The sequence below is a fragment of the Nelumbo nucifera genome, chromosome 3, assembly GCF_055504915.1.
Source record: "Nelumbo nucifera cultivar China Antique chromosome 3, China Antique-T2T, whole genome shotgun sequence".
Taxonomy (NCBI): domain Eukaryota; kingdom Viridiplantae; phylum Streptophyta; class Magnoliopsida; order Proteales; family Nelumbonaceae; genus Nelumbo; species Nelumbo nucifera.
This window is the reverse complement of record NC_142651.1, coordinates 47,745,269-47,757,579: the sequence shown is the minus strand read 5'-3', so window position 1 is coordinate 47,757,579 and position 12,311 is coordinate 47,745,269. Positions and strand designations below refer to the sequence as shown.

General features: G+C 36.4%; 1 protein-coding gene across 1 annotated transcript; it reads left to right on the top strand.

Moving 5' to 3' along the window:
• Nucleotides 1–4,293: 4,293 nt before the first annotated feature.
• On the top strand, nucleotides 4,294–7,358 carry LOC104609581 (GDP-mannose 3,5-epimerase 2). Its single transcript, XM_010275940.3, has 7 exons — nucleotides 4,294–4,529; nucleotides 5,315–5,725; nucleotides 5,866–5,959; nucleotides 6,055–6,184; nucleotides 6,280–6,412; nucleotides 6,525–6,732; nucleotides 6,836–7,358. The coding sequence occupies exons 2-7, from the start codon at nucleotides 5,316–5,318 to the stop codon at nucleotides 6,989–6,991; spliced, it is 1,131 nt and encodes a 376-aa protein (XP_010274242.1). The 5' UTR covers nucleotides 4,294–4,529; nucleotide 5,315; the 3' UTR covers nucleotides 6,992–7,358.
• The last annotated feature ends 4,953 nt before the right edge of the window (nucleotides 7,359–12,311 follow it).

The following is a 12,311-nucleotide window of genomic DNA, read 5'->3' as shown; positions in this document are numbered from 1 at the left end:
GTACTTGGGACCCACGCTTACTACGGAGATGTTAAGATATGTTTATTAATTATGAGAGATTGGCACGACGCATCAATCACTGAAATGAAACGTGGTCTTTACGGCTTCACCATTGTGAAATTATTACAATACCCTTTGTTAAATATTTTAATTTTTTCTTTCATTCGTATCTATATCCCATACTGTGCAAATTACTTCTTATTTATTTGATTTTATTGGGTAATGACTTAAACCTCACATCTAAATAATGAATCATCTTTCAGTTTTCAAACTAGATTTAGACCTCTCTTCTCAAATTTATAAACTATTATCTAAGGAGGAAGAAAAAAAATGACTAATATATTTTGAGCTAAATTTGGGATTAAATTAATTATAATTAATTTAGAGAAATACCCATCATCTTCAACCTATTGAAAACTTGACCATAGACGGACCTCAATCTATCCACTGATCGACCTATCTTCCCACTTTTAAGTCAATTAAAATTAATCTGAAATAAGAAATGTAATTGTAAAAGGATAAGTTGAAACGTTCACAGATTTACAACAAAAATGTTCCAAAAAAGCTAAAAAAAAACAGTTTAAAGGTTGCCTTTTATCGGTGAGGAGAGGTTCATGTCCATAGAAGACAATCAACTAAGCAAAGAGGTAATAAGGGGCATCATTGAGATTTTCTAAAAATTTATACTGCACATGCTAACAGACATGGACAGAGAGTTAAAGATGGGAGGTTTTTGTTTGTTGATGTCATCTGAAAGGGGTGGTCTAAGTAAAATTTGAAAAAGTGACGGGATGTTTAAGCATTTGGTAAAAATATTAGATGTTTGTGTTTTACCCATTTTCTTGTCTTTAAAGTTTGTACTAATAATTGAGTGACATGTGCAAAAATAAAAATAAATGTACAAGAACAGATAGACAGAAAAAAGAAATGGATTAGAATTTTTTTCTTCTTTATGCCAGTCTGCATGTTAAACCAAGGTAATCTGAATAAATGCATATGAAGCACTTGATCAAAAACAAAATTAAACTTGCTAATGATATTATTTTGTTATATATATATAACATAACATGCAGACTTGTCACATGGCTCTCCTTGTGATTTTTCTTCTTTTTTTTTTGAAAAAATTGCACTATCAGATTTACATGTGATATATGGCATTTGTTCTATCTTTTCATTTTGTATTTTTCTTAAACTTTTAAATTCTCTGTCCCACCCAATACAAATTTTCTTTCCTCAAAATTCTTTTCTATTCCCCCTATTTTTCCATCACCAAACTTTGTTTTTTTTTTATGAATTTTTTCCGATGTCCCTAAGGCTCTGTTTGGAAAAAGTATAAATACAAATATATACAATATAAATACATACAAAATACAAGGTCTTGCACTCTATATATTTGTATTTTTACTCCTTATAAACTAAGCCTAAATTTTTATCAGTCATGTCCGTGCGCATATCACTGATATGAAGAGAAATAAATGAAAACTCGCATCCGTATATATGAGAGAGAAACCTTCATTCAGAGAGAAACCCTAATCTAATCCATGATACTGGTTGATTCACTAAATAATGCACATAAATGAGTGAAGACAGAGAGGATAAAAGTAAAATCTTAAGAAGAAACAAGTGAAAGAGAAACGGATATCCATCACCAACCAAGCTAGAGAGAAATAAGGATTTGGGAGATTATCAAGTGGGTATTTTGGATGAATTCATCTCTGTGCCATACACAGTGGAGGACTCGGTGGGGCACATATGTGAACTCATTTTGGATATGCTGTAAACAAGGAATACAATGGGCTAAATTACCTAATCAAGAGTGATTAATGAATTGTAAAATAATACATATGGGTGTAATTGAGCCGAATCAAGTTGATACACTGCACTACTACTCTTAGGCTCTTGACTCGATTCAAAAACTCGCTAGTCAAACTTGACCCAAGCTCGGCCGAGTTTTCTTTGTCTTAAATTCGGCTCAATTTGATACTCAACATACTTGAGAGTTGACTCAGTACAATTTTAATTAACAATAAAAGGCTATTTCATGTTAAAATAATCAATCCTAGGTAAAATTAATTATAAAATATTGTACAACATAATATATTGAGAGTATTGTGAATGAAAATATATTAACAATTGATATTTTTTTAAATACATGATTAGGCTTGTGAGACACTCGGTAAAAGGTAAACTATTTTATTTGAGTTCGCTTCAAATTTTAGTACCATTTAGTAAGTCTTTTTAGGAAGATTCTTATAATTAAGATGACCAAAAGATGTATTGAGCTTTTGGAATATTGTCTTTAAAGATATAGGGTCTCGTTTGGTTTGCAGAAATAGGTGTCTGGAATTGGAATCGGAATGGGCCATTTTCAATTCCAATTATTTGGTTGGGCAAAATCAAAAATCCATTCCTAATATTGGTGGTGGAATGACATTCCCCCATTTGAGGGAATGACCATTCCCTCCCCCTCCCCTATGAATGAAATCCCATTCTAGTTGAATTCAATTCCCATTCAAAATCCTATTTGAACCAAACAGACTATGTGAATAAATTATTCCGATTCGATTTCAAAGGATTTATATTCAATTCCAACTGCAAACCAAACAGACTGTAGATCTAGACTGTTTGATAAGGGTGCAACTTGGGTGAGCTTGAATTGTTGAATTGTTAAAAATTTTAATGGGCCCGGCTCAGAAGCCCGGATCTGATACAGTGTACGTAAATTCTTGAAATCGGATACTTGACTCACACCCTTACGCGATGTTTGGTTCGAAGGAAAGAGTAGGGAAAAGAAGGGAAATGCAGGGAAACTTATACAAGATTTGTAAAGGTTTCTCTTCCTTTCCTTTCATTTTCTTTCCTTTCTTTTCCCTACCTTTTCCTTCAAACCAAACATATCCTTAATGTTTGACAAGTATCCCAATCTAATGCAGTCTATAGAGCTATTAAATAAAAGAGTTTACGTCTAAGAAGACAGGAAGCTTCATTTGAAGTTTCCAGATTTTCAGGCATTTTGTAACTTTTTTAGTTTTTTGGACATAAGTCTTTCTGACTTTCTGTTTTTTTTTTTTTTCGTTAAATGGAAAGAAGCCAAATTTTGATTCTTTGAGCTTTAAAAAATACGAAAAACCACACAAAAAGACTTGCTAAATACCCCATTAATTGTTTATGAATGGAATTCAAATATTTAGTGAGTTAAGCTTGAATATCTATTGAGTTACGCAACCTGTTGTCATATCTTGTATTTAGCAAATTCGTGTATACATATCACCCGAACCACCCTATCTAAACAAATTCATATACAACCTGAACCTCCCAAGTAATTGGTGGGTTTGGATGAATTAAGTGGGTGGTGGATTGTGTAGGTAGTTTAATTGTATCAAAATTGTCGCTTTCTATAATTACTTGTAAACTCAAACTATGTATATATTTAGACATATTTAATTACCTTTGGCTTTTAATAGACGAGAATTATATAAAAAATTAAACGAAAAGAAAAAGGGTTCACAACTTCACACGTAACAATGGACAACGATCAACCCTCTGTCATATATATATATAGTAGCAAGAAATGACTTAAACATCCATAAATGATACAATAAAGAGGATTCTTGTAGTCAATTCCATATAATTTATATGATGATATGATGAAATACCACTTATTTTCACAAGGGTGGTTTGTAAAAATATTTAGGACAAAATGGAGACTTGCAAATGTTCAAGGCTAATTTTGTCAATTAACATGTTAAAAAATAATCAAGTAAAAGCAACATCTTTTTTTTTATAAAAGAAAAACAACATGTCTCACTAGTAAAAGTTATTTCTTTTTAATGGAAGAAATCAAGATCACATCTCAATGTAAGCAAAGACCCCATTTGGGATAATGCTTGTGGAAATTTCAATTTATGCACATGACCATGGAAGAATTTAAAAAAAAAAAAGACAACTATCCAAAATGTCGTATAATTTGGCTAGGCGGCCCCGCCACGAGACCTGTCAGTTTTCGTCCCCGTCAATCGTTTCCTTTCACGGGTGGTTCCACACGAGTTGCCAATAAGCCAAGTAGCCATTGAATTCAGATCTGCGCCCCACAACGTCTTACAGCACATCCCGTCGTGTATTGAGATCATCAGAAATGATGATATTATCATCGAGAAATATTCCCAATAGACAGCGGAGATGTCCTATGGGACGTTGTGGGGCGCCCCTTGTGGATTCGCAGATGTGAACTTACTCCATTAGCCAACTAGCCCAACAAGTGCATTTAAACAAATCATAAATGTAGGCTAAGAAATACAACCTCTTATAAATAACAAAGAAAAAGACAATATATATTTTTTAATTTTTTCAAAAATAAAAGAAAGTTGGAACTTGAGAAGTCATGTTCCAATTTTCGTTCTCTATATAATAGGATAAGCGCTGGAGTTTTGGAGCTGAGATCTATTGGAGTTTCTCCAACTGGTATTGTGTCCACTCTTCTGAAACCTGCTTCTCGTTGAGCTCCGGGGTTTCAAATTCCACGATTTGAGGTAAACACGGACCGCCCTGGTTTGTGTGGTTTGGAATTTCGCTATGTTTTTTTTTTGGTCTTATGATTTGTGATTCGGTGGGATGATTCGTTGGTCTGACTTTATGGGTAGTTTATTTGCGATGTTGTTGTAATGCGTAAGTTTCTGATAATCGTAGTGGAGTAGTGGGGTTCGTTTTTTGTCTGTTCATTTCGTGGTGGTGAGGGTAAGAATCATAGATGTTCTGTTTCTTCATCTTTTGTTCAATCATTACATTTGGCTCGGTTTTTGATCCCGTAAAATGGGTTCATTATTCTTGTAATAAAGATGGTTTTTAATTTGTTTTCCTTTTAGCAAAATTCCCCGATTCTTTGGTTTGCTCATTAACGCTGTAAAGGAAGCGAGTATTTTCATTTTCATGATACCTCTCTTGTCTCTTCTTTTTCGTCCACGGAAAGAAGGGTATCAACGTATTTGAATTTATGGTCTACTGTAATTATTTGATAATGTTTCTTATTCAAGGATCTAGATTAGAAATGAATGGGTAAGATTACATTTTCGAGTTTCTTTTAAATATATATATATATATTTATTTTGACGCCATTCTTTTAAATATATTTTTCTGGATGGATGCTGTTAATTCCGCCTCGATTTACTTCTTCATAATTTCACTTATGATAACATTTCTCTGCTATTCTTTTTCAATTTAATCGTGGAGTTAGTTTTGATGGTACTATGTGCTCTCACCATAAAAGTTTTGCAGATTGTGCTTTTTTTTTTTAATATGAATTCTTTGACTGAGGCAGAATGGGAAGTACTGATGGATCCATCTATGGGGAATACACATACGGGAATCTGGAGAGGGAGCCTTACTGGCCATCAGAGAAGCTCCGGATTTCTATCACTGGTGCTGGTGGGTTTATTGCCTCTCACATTGCCAGACGGCTGAAGAGTGAAGGCCATTACATCATTGCTTCTGATTGGAAGAAAAACGAGCACATGACAGAAGATATGTTCTGTCATGAATTCCATCTTGTTGATCTTAGGGTGATGGATAACTGTTTGAAGGTCACAACTGGTGTTGATCATGTGTTCAATCTTGCTGCTGACATGGGAGGGATGGGTTTCATTCAATCCAATCATTCGGTCATTATGTACAACAACACAATGATCAGTTTCAACATGCTTGAGGCTGCAAGGATAAATGGAGTTAAAAGGTTCGTCATCTTGGTAGTAACATTTTTACTGTTATCATATTTGGTTTCCCATTTGATATAGAATCTGGATTCTGGATGTTGTAATTGTTCTTCCCCGCTAGATGCATACTAAGTTGCTTGTTGGGACTTCGGGCTTGCAGGTTCTTCTATGCTTCTAGTGCTTGCATCTACCCTGAATTTAAGCAGTTGGATACCAATGTGAGCTTGAAAGAATCTGATGCCTGGCCTGCTGAGGTTTGTTGCCTTAATTAATCAGGAACAATTGGATCTATTTCTATCAATTTCAAACTAGCAACAATTTATGGGGTTCTGTTTTTCTGTTACTGTAGCCTCAAGATGCTTATGGCTTGGAGAAGCTTGCAACAGAGGAGTTGTGCAAGCATTATACAAAGGACTTTGGAATTGAGTGCAGGATTGGGCGGTTCCATAACATATATGGCCCCTTTGGGACTTGGAAAGGTGAGCTCACATATGTAGAAATTCCATATTTATTGGGTGAGCTTAGTTCATTGGTTAAATATTAATATATGCTATATTGCTCTTACTAAATGTAGGTGGGAGGGAGAAGGCCCCTGCTGCTTTCTGTAGGAAGGCCATTACATCCACTGATAAGTTTGAGATGTGGGGAGATGGACTCCAGACCCGATCCTTCACCTTCATTGATGAATGTGTTGAAGGTGTTCTAAGGTGATCACTCAAACCTATATATCTATATGAACATTTTTTAAAGCTCTAGTCTTTCAGTTTTGCTTGCTCCATTATCAATCAGCCGTATTGATTGGCTTTTTTATGTATTCAGATTGACAAAGTCAGACTTCCGGGAGCCTCTGAATATTGGAAGTGATGAGATGGTTAGTATGAATGAGATGGCAGAAATTGTCCTCAGCTTTGAGGACAAGAAGCTTCCTATCCATCATATTCCTGGCCCAGAGGGTGTCCGAGGTCGCAATTCAGATAATACTTTGATAAAGGAAAAGCTTGGCTGGGCCCCAACCATGAGATTGAAGGTAAGTGCAAGGGAAGATTTCGCTTTCTTGTTCATTCATTCTAATGCCTCAAATGAAATAGACAACCAACTAATCTTGGGCACTCCCATCTTTGTGCATCCAGGATGGGCTGAGAATTACTTACTTCTGGATCAAGGATCAGATTGAGAAAGAGAAGGCTCAAGGTGTTGATCTCTCTGTTTATGGATCATCCAAAGTGGTTGGAACACAAGCACCTGTTCAGCTTGGCTCACTTCGTGCAGCTGATGGTAAAGAATGAAATTGGTGAACCCAAGGAGCAACCATGGTTGCACTCAAGATCATAGTCTTGTGGAAACTACCGTGTTATTATTGTTGGGGAGGAAACATTGGGTATGGATAGTAATGGTCATTTAAGGTATGTGGTCCTTTTGTTTTTCTTATTACTAGTTGAGTGTATGAAGGAAATGTTTTGCGCCCATGTATTGTTCTAGTTTTTGAGAGTGGGCCTCTGTTATGATATAATAGTTAAGGAATGTATCCCTCCTTTTTTAATTGTCAGCAGGTGATTCTGTTGCTATCCCCCTTGTACTTTTGTTCTCCTACTTGTGTGAAAATCTTCATGCAAGTTGTTCTTTATGAAGGTTGGTTCATTGGTGGTTATCAAATTTAATCAATAGCAATATGCTTTTGCATTTTAAAGAGGTTGAATGAGGTTAAAAAACAGGGAAGGCTGTTTAATGTGTTGGAACAAGGCTTTCTGGGTATTCCCATGTTCTCCAAAACTTCTTGCTATGGTTGAACAGTCAAGATCAGGTAGATTTGTATGGGAGCTGGAAATGTGAATCCCCCATGTAACATGGACATGATGACAAGTGACCTTGAAATCAGATTATAATTTACTTCAATGACACTAACATACGTATTCATAAAGTGGTTTCTTTTTTCTCCTTTTTTCCATTGTCTTTTCTTCCCATGACACTCAAGTTTGTTTAGGATCACTATATTTTTAATACACTGAAGAAGGCACGTTGGATGTAATAGAAACACATTCAAGTAATTTAGGCATGAATGGTTTGTCTGAGGAGCCAATACTTCGTACAAGGGTAAACAAGCATGAAAGTGCAGGTTTGAGTCTTGAGAACAACATTTTGTGATAGAATTCTCGAGGTTAGGTCCATATGCAGTCCATCCCTCCCATGACCCTAGATAGCCCTAGGACCAGCACTGCATAATGTCCATTTTTTATGACTGTAGAAATGCCAAGTCCTGAATGACAGCATATTTGGTGAAGTCTGTGAGTGCTTATGGCACATATGACATGCCTTAATTGATTTCACCAACTAAGCTACATCCAAAATGTGTGTGCTTTCGTTAACATAATCTAAAGGAAAGCTGGAAAGGTGTTTCAAATGGAGGTCCTTATAACTCGTGTATAGGATGCCAATTTTTCAGAAATTTAAGTATTACGTCACAGTGGTGGGCCACCTCTATCAATAAAAATATGAATACTTGCTCACATAAAGAAAAATGACTGGCTAATGTAAAAATCTCCAAGGGATGGTTATCTTGTGTTGGTGGTTTAAGAACCCAAGAATAAATTGACCCTACTTCCTTGGGGATCCTTTACTGTTTTTAGGGTTTTAGTGGATTGAGAAGATAGGTACACTGGTCAGATATCTCAGCAGCTTGATCACACTTCAGCAATCTTACCTACAATAATTGGAATAGTTGATAGTTGTGCTCGATGTACTTTTCACCCGAATGGTCCTAAAGTTTCAGATGAGATAACATCTTTTATTATGACTAGCCTTAATAATTTGAAAAAATGTGATTCACCTGCCTTGTTACATGGAAGCAGGAAAACTCACAAAGACATTTACATCATGTAACCATTTCTAAAGCTTGATAATCACTCAGTTGTATAACTATATGCCATGGGTAGGCTTCTTACATGGAGAAAGTGTGCATGTAGTGTTGAATTTCAACTGTTGTGCCCAAAGACCACAAAACAAGTACAAGGCAACACGTGTACAATAAAATTTTCATTTTCAAAATCAAGCTTATCAAATAAAAAATAAAATAAGAGGAAGGAAAAGTATCATGTGGCGAATAGAACTGACCTTTCTGGTTAAATGTTGATCTAAAGTTCTCTTGTCATCTAGAAAGTACAATAGTTTGCTGAAATATACATCAAAACATTGAATTTAGTGGGGGATTGCAAATCCAACACACTTCTGTGTAACTGTGTTCCAATGCTACCTAGGCAATTATGACATAGGCAACTTTAAACAACATTGGGATATATGATAACTGCCTGAAGGGCTGGCACTATGTGGCATCATCATCAACATTCAGAATTTTATCTTTAGAGGAGTGGCCTTGACTGGTGTACAGCGAAATCATATTAAACTTTAAACAATAATTTGCTGAAATATACATCAAAGCATTGAATTTACTGGGGGATTGCAAATCTAACACACTTGTGTGTTCAATGCTACCTAGGCAATTATGACATATGCAACTCTAAACAACATTTGGATATGATAACTGCCTGAGGGCCTGGCACTATGTGGCATCATCATCAACATTCAGAACTTTATCTTTAGAGTGGTCTTGACTGGCGTACAGCAAAATCAGATTGAACTTTGATGGGTGCAATTTGCGTAACCATGGTCTTCCAGGTATTGGAGTATTTAGGGAGTCATGATATGATCTTATCCATTTACTTATACCCTATTGGACTAGGGACTCCACTACAGCTGTAAGTCTGGGTGGTGTTATATGGACTGATACTAAGAAGATTTCTAAACCTTAGAGACATAGGAAGGGGATTCTAAGGTGGTACTGCACTGGTTTAGAAATTATAGTCAGGGTTTATTGCAATCAGAAATGGTATGACTTATGAGGGAAATAAGTGACCTGGTTAGGGGATTGGTTACCACCTATTCCTTGGTTCATAGATCAGCAAATGACTTGGTTGACATGATGACCAAACAAAGGGTAAACAGGGCTCAAATTTTCTGGGGGCAATCGTAAAATGATTACTTGTAAAAAGGAAGGGGGAAGGGTTAGGTGGTAGATGCCAACCCATTCTTTGGGGTGCTTAGAACTTGCTGTATATATGTTATTCTTTTCCTTACAGTTAATAAAATTTCTACTGTTACCAATAGAAACATTGGGTCACAATAACACCTTTAATTGCTGGAACATAATTTATTTTTAGTGAGCAGTTTTTATTTGTAATATTTCATATTGCAAAACCACTTTTCTTTAACAATAAAGGGAAAAGGAAAAAAACTTCTATTCTTGTGAGAAAACTTATTAATATTACTACTAATGGCTTTTTTTATCAATATATTATTAGTAATGGTTTTAAACCATAAACCAGCCTTTTGCCAAGGAATGTGGACTAGCTTGTTTTGGTCTACCCACTAATTTGAGAGTAAAATGCAGAAAATGAAACTTTTTGCTAGGCAAATGCATACATATAGATGAAATGTCTCCATTTATGCGTGTATATTAGAAAGTTATAGGTCTCTTTGTGGACACTGAAGTTGGAAACAGTATATGTATAGCAGGTCTATCTCTAACCTTGACCTTAATTTATGATCTAATGGTCAGGAAGGGATGACAGCCTATTGATGCATGAAATAGGGCCACCTAGCAGCTTCTACCAAAAAAAATATATAAAGAAAAAAGCTTAGAGCTAGCAGCACATCAACCTGGCCTTAAGATCTAGAAAGATGAAATTGTAGCAATGTGCCAAGATCTTACAACGTCAACAGGAATTTCTCTTTAGGAGTGTTAGAGGGTTGGTATCTGTTTGTCCTGTAGCTATAGTAGTTCGAATCAGAAGAAGAAGAAGAGAACAACTGAACATGATAGCCTAAACCTTATTCGTCGACCCTAATATGGATTAGTCTCTAATTAGTAGTACAAAGACTAAACTGCCCCCACTTAAGTATGGGACAGGAAGTCTCTATTAAAACTACCACATAAGCACATAACTTAACAGAAATAAAATGACTAATCTACCCTTATTCGACTAGCTCTAACGCTCCCCCTCAAGCTGGAGAATATATGTCATATAATCCCAACTTGTTACATATATAGTTCACTCTCCCTGAGCTTAAGCCTTTTGTAAACAAATCTGCCCATTGGTCACCTTAGCCCACATGTTCTGTGCTTATCTCTCCAATAAGGACCTTTTCCCTCACAAAGTGGCAATCTATCTCTATGTGCTTTGTTCTCTCATGAAAAACAGGGTTAGATGAGATATGGAGTGCAACTTGATTGTCACAGTACAATTTCATAGGTCTATTCATGGAGACCCCGATTTCTTGTAGGAGATTCCTCAGCCATTCTAATTCACATGTAGTGTACCATGGTTTTGTATTCGGCTTTAACACTGCTCCTTGCCACAACCGTCTGCTTCTTATTCTTCCATGTCACAAGATTTCCTCCAAGAAATGTGTAGTAACCTGTAGTAGATCTTCTATCAAACACAGAACCTGCCCAATCTGCATCTGTATACCCAATTACTTCAAGTCTTCCTCCTGGTTTGTACAATAACCCACGACCTGGAGCTCCCTTCAGGTACCTTACAATTCTAAGAACTGCATCCCAGTGAGGTATTCGAGGGTTCTGCATAAATTGGCTCACCACACTGACTGCAAAGGAAATGTCTGGTCTCGTGATAGTCAAATAGTTCAGCTTCCCCACTAACCGTCTATACCTTCCAGGATCATCAAATATTTCCCCTGTATCACTGCTCAACTTAGCATTTGGCTCCATGGGAGTTTCAGCCGGTTTTGCACCTAACAATCCTGTTTCATCCAGCAGATCAAGAACATATTTTCTTTGGCACAGGTTTACACCTTGCCTTGATTTAACAACTTCTATACTAAAAAAATACTTCAATGTCCCAAGGTCTTTTGTTTGAAAATGATTTTGCAGAAAGACCTTTAGTTTATCGATCCCCAATTTATCACTACCAGTTATGACAGTATCATCCACATAGACCACTAATAAAATCTTTCCAGCTTCTAAATCATAGCTGAGCACCGAGTGGTCAACCTGGCATTGTTTCATAAACCAAGCAAGAGGCGATCATTTTAACTCATAAATTGCCTTTTTCAATCTGCACACCTTACCATCCTCCCCTTGAGCAACAAACCCAGGTGGTTGCTCCATATATACCTCCTCCATAAGGTCACCATGAAGGAAGGCATTTTTAATGTCAAGTTGAAACAAGGGCCAATCATACATAACTGCCAGGGAAATTAAGACACGGACAGAGCCAATCTTAGCCACTGGAGAGAAGGTCTCCATATAGTCCACCCCATACAATTGTGAATAACCTTTACCAACAAGTTTGGTCTTCAGGCGCTCCACACTACCATCTGGCAAGTATTTAACAGTATACACCATTTACAACCCACAACATGCTTACCAGGAGGAAGAATAGTGAGCTCTCACGTTTGAGTATGCTGAAGGGCAGAGAGTTCCTCCTCCATTTCCTACCGCCACCCAGGTGAGCTAAGAGCCTCTTGGACATTCTTAGGTATAGAAATAGATAATAACAATGAAACAAACTGGCGATGTGAAGCGGAAAGGTG